The sequence below is a fragment of the Pongo pygmaeus genome, chromosome 4 (assembly GCF_028885625.2).
Source record: "Pongo pygmaeus isolate AG05252 chromosome 4, NHGRI_mPonPyg2-v2.0_pri, whole genome shotgun sequence".
Taxonomy (NCBI): domain Eukaryota; kingdom Metazoa; phylum Chordata; class Mammalia; order Primates; family Hominidae; genus Pongo; species Pongo pygmaeus.
The window spans coordinates 107,227,237-107,253,486 of NC_072377.2; the positions used below are offsets into that span (position 1 = coordinate 107,227,237).

At 32.4% G+C, this 26,250-nt stretch overlaps 1 protein-coding gene across 22 annotated transcripts in view; it reads left to right on the forward strand.

Annotated features, from left to right (window-relative positions):
• The window catches only part of PPIP5K2 (diphosphoinositol pentakisphosphate kinase 2), an 81,221-nt gene extending 55,336 nt beyond the window's left edge, over positions 1-25,885 (forward strand). For 5 of the 22 annotated variants that reach the window (XM_063665097.1, XM_054489054.2, XM_063665090.1 and 2 more), the window contains 10 exons: positions 390-497; positions 587-703; positions 2,743-2,910; positions 5,936-6,109; positions 7,375-7,447; positions 9,020-9,139; positions 10,016-10,078; positions 13,526-13,666; positions 17,562-17,687; positions 24,197-25,885. In XM_063665097.1, coding sequence (XP_063521167.1) covers positions 390-497; positions 587-703; positions 2,743-2,910; positions 5,936-6,109; positions 7,375-7,447; positions 9,020-9,139; positions 10,016-10,078; positions 13,526-13,666; positions 17,562-17,687; positions 24,197-24,309 — 1,203 coding nt within the window. In that variant the 3' untranslated portion in view covers positions 24,310-25,885. Of the gene's footprint in view, positions 1-389; positions 498-586; positions 704-2,742; positions 2,911-5,138; positions 5,256-5,935; positions 6,110-7,374; positions 7,448-9,019; positions 9,140-10,015; positions 10,079-11,288; positions 11,830-11,860; positions 11,921-13,525; positions 13,667-17,561; positions 17,688-24,196 lie in introns of those variants that run through there. The other 17 variants (XM_063665105.1, XM_063665106.1, XM_063665101.1 and 14 more) reach the window with 9 other exon arrangements.
• The last annotated feature ends 365 nt before the right edge of the window (positions 25,886-26,250 follow it).

Sequence of the window (26,250 nt, forward strand, 5' to 3'; positions counted from 1 at the left end):
TGGAATTGTTTTTGGATTTTGGAATATTTGCATTATACTTACTGGTTTAGCATCCCTAATCTGAAAACCCAAAATTCTCCAATGAGTATTTCCTTCGAGTGTCATGTTAGTGCTCAATAAGTTTTGAATTTTGGAGGGTTTTGGATTTTGGATTTTCAAGTTAGGGATACTCAAACTTGTAGAGATTTTAAAAATATTTTATCAAAACAAGCTTAAATAACTTACTAAGACTTTTAAATGTAGTGGAATTATTTTTTAAAATTTTGCATATAATAAGTGTTCACTTTATGTGGTATCACTAGGATTAAACAAGCTACCATAGTGACAATAAAGTGACTTTCAAGTAACACAGTTTGAGAAAATGCTTACCACATGTATTTTTTGTTCAGGAATCAAAGGATGAACAGTGGAAACGAGCTATGGATTATTTAAATGTTGTCAATGAGCTCAACTACATGACTCAGATTGTTATCATGCTTTATGAGGATCCTAATAAGGTAAACAGAGCTCTTGACTTGTGTTTTACCTGACATAAATAAAGAGCTTAAAGTTTCTCATTTTGAAAATGTTCTGTCATATTTCTTAGGATCTTTCCTCAGAAGAACGCTTTCATGTTGAATTACACTTTAGTCCAGGAGCCAAAGGTTGTGAAGAAGACAAAAATTTACCATCTGGCTATGGATATAGACCAGCTTCCAGAGAGGTAATGAAGGTGTAACTCTCAGTGCTTAGTTACTATGGTTCTAGATTTTCATGAGGTTTCTATAAGAGATTTTTATAATGTACTATAAATAATTCTTATTTCAACTTCTAAGCAGGAAAATGGTTTAAATTTTTTAAAGTGTGATTTGTATAGACTACACTTCTATGCATATTGGAATACTTAGGAATTTTATCTTTTGTTTAGATTGTTTGAATTTTAAGGCCGTGTTTAGAATGGATAACCTTAAACCTTTAATTCACCGAAATTGACTTTTTTGGATGTAGTACATGTGATGTGCAGTCCAGTTTTGTTGTCTTCGCTCTATGAATAACTAAGCCCCAGTATCATAGATTCAAGGGTTCATCCTTTTTCTGCCGCCTATAGTACTGCATCTAATACTGCAGACATATATTGTGTCTGTATTTTGATTGGTTGGTTTCTGAATTTTTAGTCTTACTTGATTGCTCTATTTGTCTCTCTCTCTACCAGTACCACAGTCTTAATTATTATAGCTTTATAATAAATATTGATATTGAGTACAGAACTCCTCCAGCTTTGTTGTTCTTAAAGATTATGTTGAATATTTCATGTTTCATGCATTTTCATATAAATTTTATGATCATTTTATAATATTCTGAAGACTCTTCGAGATTTTGATTGAGATTACCATTACTCTGCAGATCAATTTGGAGAAAAATGATACTTTTTCAGTACTGGGTCTTCTAGTCTAAGGACTTGGTATATTTCTGAGTTTATTTAACTATACTTTATATTTTTTGATAAAATCATTATTTTTTCATTAAAATAATAGCAAAAACCACAGTTACTTTTGCACCAAATAATTGTTTTACACCATCTTTGTCAGATTAATTCCTAGTTCCTTTATAGTTTTTTATGCTGTCATAAATGATTTATTTATGATAAATTTAAATTTTATTTATGATTTATTTAAATTTCATTTTTTGTTTTTGTCATATTAAATTTTAACTCAGTTTTGTATAAAAATTTTATAGCTAGCAAACTTATAACTTGATATATGCTGTTATTCATTCTAACAATTTACCCTTAGAGTCATTTGGATTTTTTATGTATATGATCGTAACATCATCTATGAATGATGAATAGATTTAGTGGTAGTGGACATTCTTATCTTTCAGTGTTTTATTATTAACTGTGATGATCCCTTCAAGTTTTAGATATCCCTTATTTGATTAAAGAAGTACCTTTTTATTCTCTGTAACCCTTAATTTGATGAGGGTTTTTATGTGCTCAGCTTATTTTCTTTTGGCCAATATTATGTTTATGAGGTTCATCAATGTAGTTGCATTTAGTTTTAGTTTGTGCATTCTTATTGCTTTAAAATATGTGTTTTACTGTATTACTATGGTCCAATGTATGCATTATCTTATAGTTGGATATTTGATATAAAAATTTTTAGCTTGCCTGTCTCCCATACTATGTTGGAGGATTCTTGCAATCTGGGACTGTGTCTTATTCATCTGTGTCCTAGTACAATTCATGGCACATGTTATACACTTAGTAAATGCTTAATGAGTCATTGAATGATTGTTACATTTAATGCAGTTATCACATTTATTAGAAATATTTGGAATAGATTTAAATATTCTAAAATATATAAATACAAGTGCTGTTAGTTCGTGCTCAGGTTGATGAGACTCCTATATAACAAAGCTCATCTCTATTATTTCTTACTGTCATTTATTATTATTGTTTGTTTATTCTTGCACTTGATGAAATGTAATAAAACATTTTGTCTTATGTGGTTTTTTAATTGTCATTTTACTGTTTAATTTCTCCATAGAGTATATGTATTTTTGAACTCAGAGACTCTGCCTTTTCCCTCATAGTACACAGCATAATACTAAACTGTTAGAAGAGTTCAATTAATGTTAATTCATCTGAGTAAAGAAACTTGTATATGTATTTCAAGTACCTCTACCAGTGGTAGTTGAATCTCTTCATCAGAAGAGATTTCTTAAATCTGAATAGTAAAAGTGTTTTATATTCTTTGCTCACAGAATGAAGGCAGGAGACCTTCTAAAATTGATAATGATGATGAACCACATACTTCTAAGAGAGATGAAGTTGATCGAGCTGTGATATTGTTTAAACCAATGGTATCAGAGCCAATTCATATACACAGGAAGTCTCCACTTCCAAGATCTAGGAAGATGGCTACAAATGATGTAAGTATGTGTATCAGAACACATTTTTCATACAGTAAACTAACTATATTTTAATAAAACAGAAAAGAAAATACAGCTTTAATTGTGGAGCTTGGGAAACCAACAAATTTTTAAATGTTATTTGATCTATTTTAAAATAAATTACAAAAAATATAGAGGCAGTTCAAAAATAGATTAGCTTTAGAATGTTGAGCTTTACATATAGTTTTCATAAAAAAGAATGCAAATATAAAATAAGCTGTTTCTAGGAACTTGAAAAATGAATGCTTTTTTTTGTCTTGTTACATTAGGAATATTTACATTAGGTTGATCTTCAATAACGAAATTTTTTTAAAAGCCTAATTTAATGGATCAAGAATAATTTTAGTTAGAGAGCAAGCCGAGTGTGGTGGCTCATGCCTGTAATCCCAGCACTTCGGGAGGCCAAGGCGGGTGGATCATGAGGTCAGGAGATCGAGACCATCCTGGCTAACATAGTGAAACCCCGTCTCTACTATACATACAAAAAATTAGCCAGATGTGGTGGTGGGCGCCTGTAGTCCCAGCTACTCAGGAGGCTGAGGCAGGAGAATGACGTGAACCCAGGAGGCAGAGCTTGCAGTGAGCTGAGATCACGCCACTGCACTCCAGCCTGGGCAACAGAGCAAGACTCTCTCAAAAAAAAAAAAAAAGAGTAGAGAGCATTTGCTGGAGATGCTTTAGCAATAACTGATTCAAGTGATATTATAGGTAAAGAAATGAAATTCTAAATTGTTAGCCTAATTGCAAAGTCTATATAGGAATTTGAATATTTGATAATATAATCAAAAATTTTACCTTTATATTAAGATCTATAAATAGGTTAGAATAATTCTTATGCTCTCTAATAGAAAAACATTTAAATAATTAATAAAGTAACATTTAAAAGGAAAGTTTAGCAGTTAGAATGAAGCTTGTTAAATAAAGCTTTAGCACCTGTATACATTTTTAATACTTTAAATAAGTTTTATTTGGGGTTATCTCTGTTTTCTGTAGGATGAGTCTCCCAGCACTGATTGAGGTCAGTGCTTATAACTGTTTTCTAAATGCTCTAGTAAAAGTATAAAGGAAGAGGGGCCTGGCGTGGTGGCTCATGCCTGTAAACCCGGCACTTTGGGAGGCCGAGGTGGGTGGATCACCTGAGATCAGGAGTTCGAGAGCAGCCTGGCCAACATGGTGAAACCCCGTCTCTACTAAAAATATAAAAATTAGCTGGGCTTGGTAGTGCCGGCCTGTAATCCCAGCTACATGGGAGGCTGAGGCAAGAGAACCACTTGAACCTGGGAGGTGGAGGTTGCAGTGAGCCGAGATCACCCCCCTGACTGCACTGCAGCCTGGGCAACAGAGCAAGATTCTGTCTCAAAAAATAAATAAATAAATACACACATATATATACAATATGTATGTGTATATGTGTGTAAACGAAGAAATTAAAATAGAACCATCAACTTTTAGAAAAAAACATTATTTAAATATGCCAGTTCTGAAGAATTAGGCATAGCATTTTTTAGCATTTGATGGGTGAGAATAAAAACAACAAAAAGAATTGTGATCATTTCTACAGCCCCGAATTATACAAATACATGTGTTTTATGATTCTCAAATTTCAAATATGTATGTGCTCCAGTTTGACAATTTTATATAGGCAAAAATCTGTCCATAAAGTAGATCCTTATAACTTTATAATGGAAATTATATAGTCGTTAAGGTTCCCTTGAATGTGATATTTTAATTACAAAAGAAAAGGGTTATAAAAGAGGGTATTTAACAATTATAGAACTTGGAATTATTTGTTCTGTTATAACTTAATGGAAAAAATGAAATATCTGGGATTATGTTCAGGTATCCTTAATTTCAGAAAATTTGGGAAATAAGCTATATTAATTAATATAACCTACACTACTGTTTGTGTGAGGGCAGTGATTTTGATGTGTTATTGAATAAGCAATCTATAGTTAATCAAATTATTCAGAATTTCACCATTAAACCCTCTCCTCTGCCCTCCAAAAAGCCTATATAACACTGAATACAGCAAAATGTATTGTAAGTCTTCATTTTGCAACTCATCTATATTTATAAAACCTCTAACAAAATCACTGCCCTTGTTAATCTTTAAAACGCAAAACACATTTATAAACCTTTTTCTCATAAATACTTAGTTGATTTCAAGAGATTATTTCTGTGCCATGCTAAACTTTTACTTCCATAAGGTAAATTACTCAAGTAAAATCTTGAAGACTTTTTCCAGCGTCCATCATCTCCATGGATATAAGAAGTTTGTACTTCCAAAAGACACACAGAGAAAAAGACTGTTCTCTTCATTTTGTGCAAGTAGATTTTACTCTGTCCTCACTCTCTGAAACCTGAACATGCAAACATGTAAAATGAGAATGTTTGCTGCATGTTTTGCCTACTGAATCTGTAAATATCTCTGGAGGGGGCAAATAGATAGCTTGAAAGTATAAACAGGTGCAATTTGAGTCCATCTTATGATCTCTGAGTTTTTTAAATATGTCAGGCAGACAGATTTAGTTTTCTAAGTTATGTATATTGAAATCCCTTTGACCCTTTGCACAATTCTTTAGTGTCTTGGGTTGAAAAATTCACCCAAAATAGCACAAAATCTTTTGAATATCTAAAATTAAGCAGAAAACCTTTATATTTTAAAAGTTGCTAAAAAAGAAACTTACTAAAATATTTCCAGTTTTAACAGGGAAGGGACAATTATGAAGCAGTATAAGTATTTTATGTCTTTTAAGGTAATAAAATGTTTCCATAATTGTTATCACATACAATTAGATTTATTAGTCATTCCTATCAAATTCTCAAATAGTGAAATATTTGGCTCCCAAATTGCTGTTTAATAGTTTTTTTAAAAAATTAATAAGCAAATATGAACAAACTGTATTTTTTTTTCTTTCTGATCATTTGGCTCTGTTGTATCTAACTTTGCATGCTCTGCTTTTTTTTTTTTTTTTTTTTTTTTTGCCCCCTTTCTCACTTCCAGGAAGAGAGCCCCCTGAGTGTGTCTAGCCCAGAGGGTACTGGTACCTGGCTGCATTATACCAGTGGTGTGGGTACTGGGCGTCGAAGACGCAGATCAGGGGAACAAATCACTTCTTCCCCTGTCTCCCCCAAATCATTGGCTTTCACATCCAGTATTTTTGGCTCATGGCAACAGGTTTTTAAACTTTACTTCATTAAACATTTTTCCTCCCTGCATTCAGAGCAACAAACAGCTGTCTTTGAGGACATCTAATCCCTTGTATTTCACATTAGAGTAAATCCTTCTGTTTTTTAATTTTGAGTTCATTTAAAAATACTTAATGATATCTGCCAATATTCGAGGGAAAGAAATCACTTACATGGCATGTGTTTAGTATTTTTACTGAGAAGGTCCCAAATATCCAGGATTTTAAAAACAATCAATAAATGTTATTCTCCTGGAATTTTACCTTGTTAATAAAATTATTTAAAAATGAAAGAAATCTTTTTTGACTTGTCTTTTAAAACATTCAGAAACAAATTATGTAATTTGATTGTAAGAAAATGTATTAATATTTTCTTCCATCATTGAAAAAATTAGATTCAATTTGAAATTTGCTGAGAAGGTAAACATTTTTTAAAATATCAGAATTTATGCGGCCCAGTTTTAATTAGCAGGATATATCGAATATTGATAATTTTCTTCCTCATTATTCCATTATTTGGAAGTATCTAATTTAAGGAATACATGGTCTGTTTTTCTTTGGACTGTTTAATATTTTAATGTTCTCTTTAAGAGTGAACAATTGCATATGTGCCCATCAACAATATGGGTCAAAATAAAATGACTTCAGAAGGACTTTCTGTGATGACATTTGGAAACTTAAAATATACATGATTTCTATTACATTGGAAGGTCTACTGTCACACATGAGGTTTCTGATAATTTCAGTAATTTCCTTTTGGAAATATAATGCATTTGACTATAGGAAAAGGGATTATGGTATCCATTAAGGCTGTGAATATTTAAAGGTTACTCTGATAAAGCCCATGCATGGATCAATAATTGTATGGTGATCTCAAGAGTCTCTGTCTATCCTTTCTTTTGTTTGTAGTTGTTTTTTCCCCCTTCAAATACAGGAGCTGTTTAAGAGTGGGCATTTGGCTTCTTTTAAGAGTGAAATTATATCAATCTGTTAATTGCTTCTTTTCATCTGTCTTGTTTCATACATGATGTTTCATTCTGAATGCCTGCTTCGCACCACTTCATTGCAAGGACCTCATGAAATGGACTCCCTTCAAAAGGGGATCTTGCATGATCTTTCATGTTTTATGTATTTCTACTAATATTTATCATACAGCTTATTAACCTTTGTCTGTCTGGAACAGGCTGCATATGAAGTATAGACTTCTGAATTTATTTTACTGTTTTACTTCATTTATTTTGGATTCCTTATGCAGGTTGTATCTGAAAATGCTAATTACCTGCGAACACCAAGAACTCTTGTGGAACAGAAGCAGAATCCTACTGTAGGTATGTGGTGTAAAGGAAATTGTGTTCCATACCCTTCTTAAACTCACTATTGTGCACACATGTAAAACTCTTTGGTGAAAGCATGACCAAATGCTATGCTGTAGTTTTTATTTAATGTGTACTAATTCAGAAATGTTGAGTTGTATAACTCAAAATAAAGTTTTGATAAAATGAAGAAGAGATAGCATTTAATTTTGTTACATAACCCTTTTGGATGCCTGCAATGATAACCACTTAGTTCACTTGCCAATGCTAGTTTTTAATCTTGTACTCTGTAAGTTAATTTATGAAGGAAACTTCATTTTCCCAGTTGATAAAGATGAAAAGATGCTATTGCATGCAGAAAGGGACTTTCCATTTTTCTGATTAAAAATATTTTTAAAGTACAGAATACTTCAAACCCTATATGAATACATTAATTTTCCTTTGAGCAGCTCGTAAGGAAAACCAAGCAAAACTAATGCACAGTGGCAGTCTCAGTCTTTATTAACCTATAGAACATAATTGGTTCTTTGCTGACACTCAAAGCAACATTGGAAAAGACCTTTCTAAACTCATTTGGTTTAAAGCTCATGGTTGATAAACTATGAGATAGTGGCGTATTATTTTCTGTAAATAGTTGTCCCAATAGGTTTAATAAAGGCAAAAACAGGTCTCATTGTAAGTTTATGTATGTACTGTGATCTCTGTACTAAGTATATGAACTGTGTTGATACCTACATACTTGAGGATCTCTCTTTAATTTCATATAGCTTGTAATGATAGTTTTTAATATTCCTACAGTATATTTATAGAAATTTATATATTACTCCTTATTGATGTATTGTAGTATATTTTATAGAAATTTATTTAATCCTTCCCCAGTGATGAAAGTGTTATTTGGATGTAAAAACTTTTGCTACAAATTGAGCATCAGTTTATACTGGCTGTTTTATTTGCTAATAATGTTTTTCATTGGGGGTCTTATTAATTAAGATCTTAAGTCATTTGTTAAGTATTTAAAGTGATTTAGGCCTTGAATGACTGAAAAGGACCTGGTCTCACAAATAAATAAATTTTGATATACTTTATTTCATAAGAAAGAGTAGTAATTCTTAATTCAGGGGCATCAGGAAAGATTTGTCACTTATAGACATACATTAAAAATACTGATTTTATATGACTTAATTTGTGCTAGGAGAGGTTTTTTTTTTTTTTTTAAGATATGGCTTGCCCTTGGAAATTGATTAATAGAGTCCTTTCTTGTTCTAAGTTATTTTTATGGCAGTGTTTTTAATACTTTAGGATGTATATGTATAATTATTATATGGACATATTTTTTTTCTCAAAGATAACATTTTGTCTAATGTTAAATTACCCCATTTGTACCTATGATAAATGATAGTGGTGTTTAGAAGTATTGTATTAAAACTGACTTCATTAGGAAATTACAAGAATATTGTGAGCCTGTTCAAGGCACTTCCAAAGGTTGCCTTATATGTGGTAAGAGCCATGTTAATTGCATGCTGCATGAATTCCCAATGTGAATGGAAGAACACCCGTTGTGTATGTATTTTCTCTAACTCCCATCAGGGTCTCACTGTGCGGGCCTGTTTAGCACCTCGGTGCTCGGGGGTTCTTCAAGCGCACCTAACCTACAGGATTATGCTCGTACTCATCGTAAAAAGCTGACCTCTTCTGGCTGCATAGATGGTATGTGCACACATGCACACACAGATTCATACCTACACCCATGCACACACCCATGAGCAGTATTTCTCAAAGGCAAATCTAAGGCCACTGACTGATTCAAGTGAAATCCTGTCATCTTTTGCCTAAATGACTATCAGTGATCTCTGTTATCTACAACTTGGATCCATGTTTCATCAGACAGTTAATTGTAGTTAGATTTACAGTACTTGTACAATAAGTTTGTTGAAATGGAAAACTTAGAACAGTATTATGTGTATTCTTCTTTTAGATAATTGATAGTCTATATTATAAAGAACAAGCATTTCTTTGATCTTTTAAACTTACTTATTGTTAACACTTATTTTACTTATTGAGCTAATTAAAGTGAGTGAAATGTTTATAAGTAGAGGACAATATCATCTTGGTAATATTTTTATAAAAATAAACATAGGATGAGAATATTTTAGGATCCCTAGCTGAAGGAGATCCTCTTAATGTTGTTAATATACCTTAAGTTTGAATATTAAGAATTTTTTAAGGCTCATGGAAGCGTGTCCCTTTTGTTAAGAGAAGTGGCTCTAGCTCTTTCAGGATCACCTTTATTTAAAACATTTTCTCATTTATCAGCAAATTTATTTTAGACAGTAAAACATGGATTTACCAGAATTGCCAGCTCATCTTGCTTTTCTTTCTTTTGTATATTTCATTTGACACTTTTCCTCTGTCATCAAGCTAGTTAACTTCTTTTAACCAATATTTGCCTTATTACATTCTCTCATTGTCCCTTCTGCATGTCACCTTTCTAACCTCCTCATATATTTGTTTTTCCCCTCTTTCTTTTAAGTGTTCTTTTTGTAGCTGTTACGAATTTCAGGTACCTGTTTTTCTCTTTCTTAGACGCCACACGCGGTTCTGCTGTTAAAAGGTTTTCTATCTCATTTGCTCGACACCCAACCAATGGTACGTTTTGCTTTTATTTTAAAAGATACTCCCCTGCTTCATCCCTTTTTTATTTTTATTTTATTTCAAAATGTGGGGTATACAGTATCATTCATTTCTTCATCCTTAATGTCAATTGGCATACAATTCCAACTTGTTATTCACCCAAATTATTGATACTGTCTAGCTCCCTTTTCAGCTGTAATTTACATAATAATTTAACATTACTCATCAAACTTTTAATGACCACAATGATGATGAGTTTTAATGCTAAATTAACACCTGAAAATTTCTTCTAATTTCTTAGATGATCAGTCTACACAAATTTTTTAATTACAATGAGTATTCTTTAATTTTTCTTAATTCTCAATAACTTTTTTCTTCCTAATTTTCTGATCACATGGTTGTTTTATTGAGATATTTAAACAAAAATACAGAGCCACCCATGTCAAACAGCCAAATAAGATGTGTCTTTGAAAAATTCTTGGGCACCTGGTGATGCATATTTCACTGTATAACATCATCTGTTCCTGACTATTTTTCTAAAGCAAAACCCTGTTCGGTCTGGAGCACTCTGAAAACTTTGTCCAGCATTCACTTTGTTCTTGTGTAGCAATGTGGTTTGCTATTATCAAGCAACCAATTCCTTTTAGTACCACTGCTTTTTCTTAAAATTTAGAGGACTCCTGATAGGAAGATTAAGTTAAGATCTAGAAACCCAATTCTGTTAAATTCCATTTTTGAGGCTGAATAGGAAAGTGTTTCATGACCATTATTGTAAAAGGAATTATTGCAGCATCACAACTTCTAACATAGAGCTTGATATTGTGGGGCAAGAGGGAATATTTACTGATCATTTTACAATAATTCAGGATCAAAGAATTTTAAAGAGAACTTACAGATTTTTGCTTGTATTATACATGGAATGAAGATACTTTTATCCCTGGAACTCTTTTTCTTTTTAACTGCAAGTAAGTCTTTTCAAAAACTCAAGTCAGATCTTTCAGAAATTTTTATGAAGCTGAAGGATTCAACACAAGTTTATGGTCATTCTCCCCCTTCTGGATTAACAACACATCTAAATAACAGTGCACTAATAATTCTTGAAGGTGGAATAAGAAGATCTCATCCTCAACAAGTAAAAATTTAGCCTTAAAGCTTAATGTGCTTTCCCTTCATTGTAGCTGTTTAAATGCTACTTTTTGAAGAAAGTGATTCTTATTTGATACAGCTGCAGCTTCTAAAGAAACCACATGCGTAAGAACCTCTTAGAAGAAACACAGAAGTCACAAGAAAAACAGAAGCCACAAAAATTCTAAGAAGAGACATTGAAGGTTTAAGACCATAGTTTTTGTACTGGATGCTGTGTGTTTAAAACCAGTATTTGAGGTATTATCATCTAGGAGAATCTGTGTTTAACTGAAGGTTTTTAAAAATGAAAAATATTTATGTTAAATTTAATAGAAAATAGAGTAATTTTATATTCCTTTGGTTTAGGCTCTTTTTTAAAAATGTGGATTTCCCGCACATACAAATGCACATAAGATGCATTCTTTTCTATTCTACAAATATTTCTTTTGAGTTTTAAGGTTTCCTTTTTTCCTTTTTTAATACTGTGTTGTCTTATCTGTCGTATGAATTGTCATTTGACTCTTCCTTTTACTTTTTACTTCCCCTTTCATGTTATTTCCATCTTTAACACATATCATGGACTTACCCCTCCCTTCATCTTTAGTTCAAGGAACATGGTGAAACAAGTATCTTCTGACAGTGCTTTACCTTATTTTCTGGGCCTCTGTGCAGAACACCTACACCTCTATAGGTGCTGGTCCGTTTCCTCTGTGGAATTTCTAGGCTCCAGTGGTATGTTTTTATAGCTTCTAAACATGTCAGCAGGGTGGCTTTTTAAATTGCTGCGCTAACCCTTTCATTGTGCATTAAAGGAAAAGTTTACTAAAGATACGTGGAAAAAAATGTAGTCTAGAGGAACTTAATTATATTGTCATTTGCCTGTTATAAAATCTAGCAGGCAAATGAAATAAAATAATTGCTATAAAAGATTTATAAACTTTGTGAGGAAAGAAGAAAAGATCTCATCGTTAAGTTTAGTGTAATGCAAAGAAAGGGTTTGCGCTCATTTGCATGAATCTTGTACTTCTAAAAAATGTAACAGTTGTGCAAGCCTAATTTCTTTAGTGCTTAATTTAGGTGCTTTAGCTGCTGTTATGGTATAGTTTGTTTTTGTTTTTGTTTTTAAAGTATGTGTAATGTTCTGTCATGCTTTGGTTTGCACCTGAAAATCAGACATATCAGTTTTGCAAGTCCTTTGGTTATTTTCCTAGGAAGATTAGATTCTCTTTTAACCAAAGTTTCCTTGTTCTAACTGAGAATTAGGCAGTTCTTGGGTCAATATTTCCTTCAATATTTAAATGAATCAAACATCAGTCAATTTAAAAATGAGCAGAGTGTTGCAGTCTGAGGTTAATTTTTTACTTTTAATGATATTTGACTTTATATAAAACTTTATTTGAGTATTATAAGTATTTAACTGCGGGAAATTAGTTTGAATTTTTGGAAGAGTAGATGCAGAAAGACTCGTTATTTTTAACAGTATATGAAAGCAATTTTAAAAGCCATTCAGTTGAATAAAGTTTAAATAAACAGGCAATTTTCTTTTTTAAAAAAGTGAATAACCTGTATCCTATTTGTTTAAAAACATAAACTGTGTATTTAAGTGCTTTTGTTTCACTGATGGTATTAATACATATTTGCATGGTTGTTTTCATAAAATTTTTGTATTTCTGTGCCATTGTTAAATAGGAACATATTTGTATTTTGTATTGCTTTTTACTTGGCCTAACTTTACACAGCCAGTGATTCCTAGTAATATAATTATGTGTTAATTCAGTAAAGGTAGGTGAAATACGTTTTGGAATTTTTATTCCAGCATGAATGAATGAATGTTGTTTGGAGTTCATACTAGAGAGTATCATTGGTCTTGGCACACCTGGAAAAGTATCTAAAATAATTATTCACAAGTAATTATATAATTTTTCAACAAGAACTTACTGTTAGCGTCCTGGCATCAGGGATACATCATGTGGCATCAGTTTATTCACCTATTGAATAGACCTGACTTCAAAAAATAAAAACTGAAAACTTGTATTTCTTTGCTTTTTTTTCCCCCTACGTTTTTTAAAGTATTATTCTTAGATTTTACCAATATAGAATGAAATTGTGTGCATGCGATACTACATGATTACATTTAAAAAGAAATCTTTGTCACATCTTGTTCCAGCTCCATATTGCATAGCATCTGGTGTCATGACTTCAGAGATATTGTGTGTTTGCATGTAATGATTAAAAAGACCTAAACTGTCCAGTTCTAAGCAGTAGTCTTCCTTTTTAATTACTGATTTTTAAAATATCCATCTTTTATTTTTTGTTTTTGGTTTTTTTCTCTTCTAGGCTTTGAATTGTATTCCATGGTGCCATCTATTTGTCCTCTAGAAACTCTTCATAATGCCCTATCTTTAAAGCAAGTGGATGAATTTCTTGCTTCCATTGCTTCTCCATCATCTGACGTTCCACGGAAGACCGCTGAAATTTGTAGGAAATTTTTCTTTCATTGTTATTATTTAGTTGCTGGGCAACTACATACTATCTGAATATAACAGGAATTATAATAACATAAAAGCAGGTAGTGGTAATGAGTAGGAGTACAAAGGAGCATAAAGGGACATTATTAGGAATTCTTTGGTGTAATGTGAACTGTACCTCTTTTTTTTACTCTCTGCCAAAATCTTTTCTTCTTACCAAAAAAAAAAAACAAAAAAACAAAAAACCAATAGCAGTAGAAGTCAACAAAATATAGGGTTGTGGTCTTTTGTTAAAACTATGTTTGCTAGAAATCTCATATTCCTATTGTATATCATTTTATAACAAAGTTTTTAAAAACTGCAAAATATCAGTCCACATTAACCCATTCATATACACTCATCTCCTGACTACCTTTGGTAAGTAGTTAGAAAGAGCTTTTAACTAAAGACAGCAAATTAGGACAACAATTTTTCAAATTGTGTATCTCAGAAAACATTCTGAAGAGGTTAATTTGTGTGTTTGAAGAAAAGATGTTCATGGTTAAATAAGTTTTAGAAACTATGTTATATCCCACCTCCCTTTGGAGAGGTATAGCTACATTAGCATATAAAAGGCTGACGTTCTTCTGTAAAGAAAGCTGTATAACCCAGATTTTCCAAAACTTATTTTTTAGAAAACACTTTTTTGGTAACACATTAAATACCATGTGGCACTATTCTGAGGGACATCATTTTGGGAAATGCTCAGGGCTTCCTTTTTAGGTGTGAGAAGTCAGCTGCCAGTTGTCGTTTTCAGCTCTATAGGATTCATCAGTACTTGGGAAATTCCAGTTTGGAAAGCATTAGTTTTGGGAGAGAGTGCTTTGCTTAGAGCTAAGAATCTTACTATTCTAGTCATATCTTAGAAAGTGACAAACTTTCTTTGTATATCATTCCTCTTTTTCTGAGTGCTGTAAATAAATTTTGCTCAAGAATAAAATGAGATATTAGCGCTCTCGGAGTGAATACCACTTTTATGTCTGACTGTCATTCTCTTCTCTTTCCTGGGCCATCACATTGTATAATTCTAGAGTGCTCTATTCTCTTTATATTCTGTCTAAATGATACCCCCTGCATTTATACAAACTAGTGACCTTTCCCTTTTCTTCCATTTTTGGTAGTAGAGGCCAGCTTTCAATCATTAACAGTAATAGAGATGTATACTGGTGAGTGTTCTAAAATACTTCACTTTAGGGATGGTTTTAGGAAGTAGGTCTTAATTTAAAAATTTGCATATAAATGTATCCGATTCTGAGAATTGATAATACTCCAAATGAAATAACTTCTCCAAGTGGTAAAGGTCAGAGACAGGAAAATGAAGGTGGTCATCTCCTTTTATATTCTCTATAACCTGATAGAATGGACAATGCCGTTACCTCAGAATGCAGTAGAGAACCTGAATAAATTCTAGTTTACCCCTTCACCCTTAATGATGTTTCATTGCTTCCCTGGGGCAAGGATTTGAAATCTTAAAACAGAGATTAAATAATTATTCTAATTAGTAAATAAGAGTTTAGGGGTAGATCTCAACATTATTTAGATTTTAGAAGACTCGCAGTGAATGATTTGAAGGTAATAGAATTAGTAATGACGTGTTTGTTATGAAAGGATAATTTTAGTAGAATATTTACAAAAAGATAATATTTTAAGGTTTGTTCTGTGGTACTCTTGATGGATTCATTTTGTGGTTAGTGAATTCAGTTCATCAGAGTGTATTATTGAAGGATATTAATGAGGCAAAGGATATTAGATTCTTTTTCCAGTTGTGCTAATTTCTAATTAGCTCTTCTCTATATCATGGATACAAATTGTACCTCAGTCCCTCTAGCTATCTTAAAATTTCATGCAATTAGTTACTAACAGAACTAGATGAGAAAGTAAATGTACTTAATGTGGCTCATAGAATTGGACAAACCTTAGAGATAATCTAGTTCATTGGTCTTCAAACTGTATTCCCAAGAGTCTTTGGAAATTCCATGAGGAAGAGAAAGATGCTGAATAGTTGGGGCTTGTGTCTTTCATGGCTGCTTCAACCAGAGTATCTGCTTTGGTCTATTTTATTTAAGATTTCACTTAAGAACAGCTTTGCTGTTTAAAGAAAAAATCGTAGAAAGACAGTTGAGGAAATCAATGAATTAGTGGTCAAGCAAGACTAAAACCCAGGTCTTCTAAAGCCTCTATTTTTCTCATTATTTTTGAATAGCAAAGAAAATAGGATGCCAGTTATGATGAAAGTATTTTAATCACGTATTTTATAGAGTAGCTGTAGGAATACTATTTATTAAATTATAGGCTATTAATATTATTTGCAGTTAGTTCCCTGAGTTATCAAGCTGTAGTATCATATACATACAATTATATTCATTTTGTGGTGTTTATAACAAGGGAAAAGGAACTGTTAATCATTTTCTGTCCTTCCAAGTTTTTTTTCTCATCTAACACAAAATTAATAAATATTAATACTAGAAGATAGCTTACAATGGGGAAGTGACAATATCAGATTGGAGAAAAAGGAGTAGGTATATTAATTAGGATAAGTTAGTGATGGAAGTTCATAGAGTAGGGGAAAAATATGCAAGCAGAAAAGGGCTAAGTAAAGCTATGTTGTTTTAGGATGTTTTAAGGACTTTTTATCACTTAGATTATTTTCATTAGTGACTACTTTGAGCTCTTTCAGTTAAATGAATAATCATTCATTGTAGGTGTCAACCAGCAAAGGCACATTTGCCATAACTAGCCCACATCTTGATTTTCAAAAGCATGCTTCCTCTCCCTTTGTTTAGGCAGTGTAGAAGCTCATGCCAGTAGTGTCTCTTTCTCCCCTACTTTGGCCTGTCCTTGCCCAGAGGATTCCATACTTAAGAATTATCCCTACTTCTCCTTTTTACACCTCTCAATTTCTCTGCCTTAGTTAGAAAGAAAACCAGAAAAACCCAACTTAAAATTCCCTCCCTCTCATTTAGTCAAATTTCAACTGGCTAATATAGGAAAATAGTATCTTTTATTACTTATAACTTAATTAGTTTATTCCTAAATGTGATAGTTTAGTATACCATTATATTTGTAGATGAAACATCCCTGAATCTGTAATTGTTATTTTTTTTTAAGAGAAAAACAGTTTGAGACTCTGTCTCTTTATCGTTTTTCCCCCCTGAGACAGAGTCTTACTCTGTCGCCCAGTCTGGAGTGCAGTGGCACAATTAACGGCACACTACAGCCTCAACCTTACAGGCTCAAGCAGTCCTTCTGCCTCAGCCTCCCGAGTAGCTGGAACCACAGGCCCAGCTAATTTTTAAATTTTCAATAGAAATGAGGCCTCCCTGTGTTGCCCAGGCTGGTCTTGAACTCCTGGGGTCGAGCGATCCTCCTGCCTTGCCTAACTAAATTATAAGTAATAAATAAGTCAAATTATTTTTCTGTATTAGCCCGTTGAAATTTATCCTCCCAGTCCCTGGCCAGGCACGGTGGTTCATGCCTGTAATTCCAGCATGAAACACCACGCCTGGTGAGGGGATTACTGACTCTGTTACCAGGCAAGAAAACTATGCCATTAGCTCTTTTCCATGCCTTAAAAACCTCAGTTTCTGTCAGGAAAGGATAAAGTCTGTCGCTCTATTCTTGGCATTCCTTTGGTGCATACTGTTTAAATGCTTTTTATTTACAGTATAAACAAACATCTATTTGTCTAAGGCCATAAGAGAACTATCTTTTTATAAAAAAAGATGATTTTGCTGAATTTACCTGGACCATTTTCTTCTGTTATTATGAATATTCGTAGGGTCACTAAATTATAAGAAACTTTCTATGATGTTAAGATATAATTGGCAGGAAATTATTAAATTAACATTTGTTTATTTTTTTTTCAGCCTCTACAGCTTTACATTCCAGTCCAATAATGAGAAAAAAAGTATCTTTAAATACGTATACACCTGCAAAGATCCTCCCAACACCACCAGCTACCTTAAAGAGTACTAAAGCAAGCAGCAAACCAGGTTAGGGGTGTGTGTGTTGAGTTTGTGGATTTGCACAGAAATTAGAGGAATAGTAACTTGCGTTTTAAATGCCAAATTTGTTTTTAATTAGGATCTTTGCACTTCCCTAGAGCGTAATGATCCTAAGGGTTAAAAATCTATTATTGTAGTCAATTGATATATATTTGTTTTTTGTCTGTTGTCTTCCCCTCTCCCCACATCTGTTAACAAAATATATTTCACAGTCACACTTTTCCCCAAACTAATTTACGGACTGTCTTCTTTTGCCTTTCTTTTGAGTTTAAGGCATCATCTTATATGAAAATTTCTATAGGCCGGGCATAGTGGTGCCCACCTGCAATCCCAGCTACTCAGGAAGTGGAGGTATGAGGATTACTTGAGCCCAGGAGTTCAAGTCCAGCCTAGGCAACGTAGCAAGACCCTGACTCAAGTATTAAAAAAAGAAAGAAAAAAATTGTTTTCTCTTTCCTGATAATATTTTCATCTCTCCATTCTCAGTCTGATTATGTAACTACCAAAATTAACTATCTTTTATTAGCATTTTTCTACTTTAATTTCGTGGCACATTTAATTGTATTTTTGACCCTTCTGAAATGCTCTCTTACCCTATTACTCTATTGTGATATTCTATCCATTTATCTTATTCCTCTACTTTTCTTGTTTGATCATCCTTCTTTCTACTTTCTTATCCCAGACAAGAACATGATACTCATGATATTCATTTTTCTTACCATGTATCTTTTTTCCTCAGAATTTCATATACCTCCAAGGCTTTGACAACAGCCTCATTGCAGTTGTCTTCATTCTTTTCCTCTAGTGCTCTCATATATTCTTTTGGTCAAGAGTTTGTGCTTAACAGTCAGAGAAACCTAGATTAAAATCTCAGTTCTGCTACTTATTAGCTATGTGACTCTGGACAAGTTACTTAACCTCTCTGATCCTTAGTCTCATAGTCATAAAATCAGGTTAATAGTACCTTCTTCATATAACTGTCAGAAATGATTGCAATCTTGTATACAAAGTACTTGGCACACATAGTAAACACTTACTAAATGGTAACTGCTATTAATTGTTATACTGTATCCAAACTGTTCTCTTTACTTCTCCCCAAATAAATTCCCTTAGCATTCATGCCATTTTTTTCTATTAAAATGTTTTCCCTTTTACCTCACATCCTTGAAGACCCAACCCAACCTCTTCCACTGATAATGTATTTATATGATTATCAAAACAAGAACTTCAATAACACTCTGTGCTACTGATTTGATCTATTATACCTGATTATAACTCTATCAGATTACCAGGCCTTATAAGTCGGGGGCAATATCTTAAACCACAAATCTTACAGATTTGAACCTTGCACATTCCAACTAATAAGTATGTGAAACAACAGACAATTGAATAAGTATCTTAAACATAAGTTGTAATGCATCCCATATGCCATACAAAGCTAACATTTGTATAGTTCTTTATATTATAAGCATTTTTCTATTAATTCTCATAGTTCTCACCATAACCTTTAGAGGTCAATACCATTCTTATGTCCATTATAGATGAAAAAAGTAACAGAGATAGTAACTTATCAGCTTACATAGCTAGTAGTCAGTAGACCTAGGATTTGAATGCATTTTAACTCATAGTACATTGTTCTTTAGACACATAATAAATGCATTAGTTCATATACATTTTTAAGTAATAAAGTAAAAATGGTGTTATATTTGATATTTCAAATGTTAAGTCAACCTTGCATCCGTAGGATGAACCCTACTCAGTTATGATGTATTATATATATGAAGGTCTATAAAATTCTCTGAGGAAAAAAACGTAGGGTAAGACAAATGAACAGAGTAGCATGTCACTGTCTGGGATAAGAAAGCGGGAAAAAGAAGGATCATCAACCAGGAAAGTAGAAGGATCAGAGAAACAGAAAGAATATCATGATAGAGTAATATCTTGCAAGTCAGGATAAGAGAGCATTTCAGGAAGGATCAACAGTACAATCAGATGTGCCACGAAGTTAAGATAGAAAAATGCTGACAAAAGATAGTTAAATTTGATTTTGAAGAAATTTGCATCTGCATTTGTGAAAGATAGGATATTGGTCTGTAGGTTTTTTTGTTTCTGTTTTTGTAATGCCTTTTTCCAGGTTTTGGTATCAGAGTAATGCTAGCTTCATAAAATAATTGGGAAATGCTTTCTATTTTCTGAAAGAGTTTTTATAAGATTTTTGTTTCTTCCTTGAATGTTTGATAGAATTAATTTTATATCAATTAATTTTGATAGAATTTATGTTTCCTTTTTATGATACTTTTGGTAGCTGTATTTTTTTTAGGAATTTGTTCATTTTATCTAAGTTGTCAAATTCATTGCTCTTTTATTATCTTTTTAATGAATGTTACTAACTTCTGTTATTCATGATACTGGTAATTTGTGTTCTGTTTTTTTTTTGTGATCATTCTCACTAGGGATTTATCAATTTTGTTGACTTTTTCAAAGAACCAACTTTTGGCTCTTTGTATTTCTGTTGGGTTTATGTTTAAAACACAATTTTTTTTTTTTTTTTTTTTTTGAGATGGAGTCTCCCTCTCTTGCCCAGGCTGGAGTGCAATGGTGTGATCTCGGCTCACTGCAACCTCCACCTCCCGGGTTCAAGGGATTCTCCTGTCTCGGCCTCCTGAGTAGCTGGGATTACAGGTGACCGCCACCACGCCTGGCTAATTTTTTTGTGTTTTTAGTAGAGATGGGGTTTCACCATGTTGGACAGGCTGGTCTCGAACTCCTGACCTCAGGTGATTTGCCTGCCTCAGCCTCCCAAAGTCCTGGGATTACAGGTGTGAGCCACCGCACCCGGCCTTAAAACACAATTTTTAAAAAGTTATTTTAAATTAATTATTTTAATTATTTTAAAAATTATTTTCTACGTCCTACTTACTTTGGGTTTACTTTTATCCTCTATTTCTAGTTTCTTAGGTCATTGATTGCTATCTATTTCAAACATTTAAACCTTTAAGTTTCCCTCTAAGCATTTTAGTTGAGTCTCACAAAAGTTATATTGTATTTTCATTATCATTCAGTTAGAAATACTTTCTAGTTTATTTGTGATTTCTTCTTTGATCCATTGCATATTTAGAAGTATATTGGTTAAATTCCAAATATCCAGGGGTTTTTTATTGTTTTTAATCAATTTCTTATTTAGTTCCATTGCAGTTATAAAAACATACACTGTGTGATTTCAGTCTTTTAAATGTGGGACTTATGGCTTAACATCTGGAATATTTTGAATATAATTTGTGTACTAAAAAAAAACCCAAATGTTTATCTTATAGTTCATTGGTCCTAATGGACACTATTTTATCATTATGCGTGAGGTCAAGGTTGTTGATAATGTTCAGATAGTCTGTCTTTTTACTATTTGGCTTTTCTTTGGCAGAGGGGTGGTCAAGGAAGGGACTGATTGTTCTATCGGTTGTACAGAGAGCGATTACGCTCACAACTGCAGAATTGTCTGTTTCTCCCTTTAACTTGGTAGATTTTTGCTTTTTGTGTTTTGGAGCTCTGTTATATAATTAGATGCATATTTGATTATTGGATATTCTTAATATATTGACTCATTTATTATCGTGACTTTTTTCTCTTTAATTTCCAGTAATGTTTTGTTTTATTTTATCTGATGTGATATAGCTCGTCAAACTTTATTTATGCAAGGCATTCTAACAATATCTGCCTTATGGTTGCAGTTTACAGTTCATTAACATTTAATGTAATTGTTGATATGTTGAGGTTAGTCTACTACTTTATGTTTTCTGTTTATTCCTTTTGATTATTATACCTTTATTCTTTCCTACTCTACCTCATTTTGTACTAATTCAATATTTTTAAGAATTTTATTTAACTTTTTCTATGGACTTTTGCTATATCTTTTTGCATTTTTTTTGTTGCTCTAAATATATATTCCTAATTTTTCACCATCTACTTAGGGTTAATTTTGTACCACTGAAAGTAAAATGTAGAAACCTTGCCACTGTATAGATTCATTTACCTTACCTTCTTCCCATTCTTTACACATAGTTATCCTTATGTGTTACTTCCACATATATTATAAACACTACAATACAATGTTATGATATTTGCTTTAAACAGTCATATGTATTTTAAAGAAACTTAGAGGAGAAAAAGATTCTATATTTATCCATATATTTGCCATATTTTTTGCTCTTTATTCCTTCCTTGAAGTCTGTGTTTCCATCTGGTTTCATTTGCCTTCAGCCTGAAGCTTTTTAGCATTTCTTAATCTGCAGGTCTGTTGGCAACAAATTCTATTCATTTTATTGTGTCTGAAACATGGCTTTATTTTGCCTTCATTCTTGCAGTGTAGTTTTGCCGAATAGAGAATTCTGGGTAGAAAATTTTTTATTTCAGCACTTTAATGATATTCCACTGTCTTCTGGTTCCCATTGTTTCTGATAAGAAGACTTAGTTAATTTGAATTACTGTCTGCATAAATGCAATGGGTTGTTTTTCTGTGCTTGCTTTCAATGTTTTCTCTTTATCTTTGCTTTTCAGCAGGTTGACTATGGCATATTTATGTCTATTTTTTTTTCTTTTTTGGTAATACTCCAAAAAAGATGTTCATTGGTTGATGTTGATTTGGTTGATTTGGTTGATGTTTACTTTTACTTCTACTTTTCATTCTGTTGTTAAACCCATGTAGTTTTTATTTCAGACCTTTTATTTCAGATATTTATTCTTTTAGATGTTCTGTTTGATTCTTTTAAATAGTTTTTTTGCAGGGATTTTTCTCTTTTTATTCATTATAAACTTATGTTTCTTTGTCCTAGAGCATAGTTAGAATTGCTGCTTTAAAATTCTTGTCTGTTAATCTGACTCATCTCCAAAGTGATCTGTATCAATTTATGCATTCTCAGCAGGAAAGATGTTTTTCTGTTTCTTAGTATATTAATTTTGGATTATATTGTAGACATTGTGAATGGTATGTTATAGAAACTCTGGATTTTGTTATTTCTGTTATGTTCCTCCAAAAAATATTGTTTTGTTTGTTTTTAAACAAAGAGTTAGGCTTAGCTGAGCTCAGATTGTAAAATATGGTGTTCCGTGAAGTGGCTGGCAAAAATTTCAGTTCATTTTTTGCTTTAGCTGGGCTCCTTGGACTTTACTCTGCTCATGCCATACATTTGACCATCATTTACAAATAGAATTGTGGGCTCATCCTTTTTGAGATTTTCCACCTTACTTTCTAGCAGCTGTAGTTGCTGCAATACTTGTCTTCTGCTTCTTATGTTGGACTTCTAGCCATGGTACATGGTGCATATTAGGGCCTGTCCTCAGGCTAAAAAGAAGGGGAATGTTATTCCATATTGTTCCCTTTTTCCAAGTGCTGATTCTTGTCTAGTAACAGCCTGCTCTTGTTCACTATTTAGTATCTTCAGGTGGTTCTTCCTCATATTTAGTACAGAGTGTATATTTGTTATCTGTGGGAAGATTGGTCTAATAGGAGCTTACCCATACATCTTTTCATCCATAGTAGAAATGTAATAATGTAATGCCACCTAGAATGGTTTTTTATTTTATTTATGTATTTATGTATTTATGTATTTATTTATTTATTTATTCATTTATTCTTTTGCAACAAGGTCTTGTTCTCTTACCCAGGCTGGACTGCAGTGGTGCAATCATGGCTTACTGCAGCCTCAACCTATCAGGCTCAAGCAATCTTCCTACCTTGGCCTCTTGAGTAGCTGAGACTATAAGTGTGTGCCACCACACCCAGCTAATTTTTAAAGTTTTTTGTAGAGAAGTAGGTCTCACTGTGTTGCCAGGGCTCGTCTTGAACTTCTGGGCTCAAGCGATCCTCCCACATTGGCCCTCCAAAGTGTTGGGATTACAGGCATGAATCACCCTGCCTGGCCTAGAATAGTTTTTTGATAATTCATTAAGACTTCATGTTGGTTTAGACACGGAAGGATGATTCCTAAGTCAAGATAGCTTCTAGTTTTCTTACCTTCTAGCTTTTTAGAGAGGGATAAGATAGAAGATACAAGAGGAAATAGATGCTTGTAGGGAAAATTATGAGTTCAGTTTGTGCATATTAAGTTTGTCTTTCTCGTCAGGTATCTTTAAAGAAAATTTCAATTGGCAGTTGTATATACGTATCTTGAGCTAAAGGAAAAGGCACAGCCCAGAAGTATAAATTGAAAAATCATTAGCACAATGGATGGTAGTTAAAAATTATGAAAATATATTCATTTCCTAGGAAGAATGTAGAGTAAAATGAGAAATTAATTTTGTGAACATAGCCCATTGTCATTACCTTTCTATATTTGTGTTGAATTCTGAAAAGTAAAAGGTTAAAAATGCTATATTAAATTTTTACATTTCATTTACATCACAATTATAACAAGAATTGTTTTGTCAATCAGCAGTATTATTTGAATTTGGATTGTTTGTGTAAATTTAAACAATAGTTTTGTTTTTGTTTTTGTTTTGTGTAGCTACGAGTGGACCTTCTAGTGCAGTTGTTCCTAATACCTCATCTCGGAAAAAGAATATAACTAGCAAAACAGAAACGCATGAACACAAAAAAAACACTGGGAAAAAGAAATGAAATCTTAGCAGAAGCTGGAACTTTTTATACTTATAAAAATAGTATGTTCTTATGTTTCTCCTTATGCATTTATGTGTTCACTTAAAAATGTTTTTAAATCTAAGGATTTCTTTGTTTATGTTCAGGTAAGGAACTTTTGTCATGATCTGGAAATGTTTAAAACAATGTTTGTTAGCATTCTGTGAGTAGCAAAACTTATAGTGATAAAAATCGATTGTTGTTAATATGATGTTTACCATGTGCACATAGTAATGAAAAGGAACGTAAAAGCCCAGCAGGCTCGTACCAAAGTCACACCAGTAATGCTATGTACTGCAGAGTCTGATGAGATGGCCTTTGTGCACACTTTTATTTTCATGGGATTGCATCTTAGCTGTTAAAACTTCTAGACTGAAATTTGACAGCCAGGGTTACATATTGGGGACTTTTAAAGTGTCTTTCCAAAGAGATTTCATTAACCGTTTAGATTAGAATATCTTTCCCAATTGTTACAGTGACATATGTGCTGCAATATTTAACAACTGGAGTATTAGCCACATAGGTTATTTTTTCAATCTGTGTTTTGAATATTTTTATTGTGTGTTATTTAAAATATTACATATGCAGCTGGGAGAACTACACCTTTGTGCACATAGATTTATATATTAATTTGTAGAAAATATTTTCTTTATATATTTCCTTACCATACAAGGTGCCTTGTTCATCAGGAAAACTTTTGTTTCGTATGTTGACAAGAAAGGCACCTTAAGAGTTTCTTTTTAAGTATAGTTGACAAGTGTATAAACGTTACACTTACTTTCAGAGTTCTTTTTAGATCTAAAGAAGTCAGTTCAAAAATAGAAATCAACAATGTTAGGAGAAATCTGAATTCTGTTAAGTTAGTAAGTATTATGTATAGCATCTGTTTTTAACCATTTCCATTCTTATCCCTAATGTATCAGTTGATCACACTAAGAAAGCTTAAAGATTGAGCATTTGAAATAAATGCTTTTTATAAATGATTAGATTTTTGAAGGGATATTGAAATCATTGTGCTGTGATTTCATCTGTGATGTGAAAAATCAATTTATTATCCTTGGTGCTTTCCCCCCCACCAATGCACAAATAATTGTGAACAACTTGAAATGACTTAAACTGTAATCCAAATGGGACAATCTGATAAGAATTTCATGCATTGGTAGTTAAATAACTTAAATTGCTAAAGCTTTAGCTTGAAACTTATGTTTAGAAAAACTATTGATTTCCCATGGTATGAATATAACTATTGTAATTCTTCAAATGAGACTCCTCTTACCTTAAATAGTCATATATTAATTAACTTATAGGAAATAAGCATACTATATGTTAGCTGTTTTAAAAGGTACCAGATGTAAGAGTCATAAATATACGCAATTAAAGAAGTTCATATATTTCACATGAATGTAAATGTGTTATATGGAGACATGTCTTGTAAACAGTTGAATGTATGTAAGTTTTCTGTTTGTGAAAATGTTGTTAATGTACTCACTGTGGAGGTAATAAGGAAACTACTTTTTTTTTTAAAGTGGAACCTAATTAAAATATTTCCAGAATCAAAGAGACTTAAATGGTAAATTTTTAAAATTTTCTTATCTCTTAATTTTTAGTTTTCAAAGTAGAAAAAATCAGGAATTTTTTTATTAACTAGTACTTACATATTAAATAAAATTTATTATTGGCTATATACATAGCAATATATTACTTTCCAAACTAGAAAGTACAGTACAACTCACTTTTTCCATTGTTATGCAAGAACTATTACTTTCATGTAGTCACCAAACTCAGTAGTATTGCTCTGTAGACTAGACACTCTATTTGTAAAAATCTTAGAATCATTTTCCAAAACAAATAAAAAGTCTACTATATCAGAACAAAATGTTATAGTTATCACTGTTTAGTTGCAGTTTGACTGAAGCATCTGTT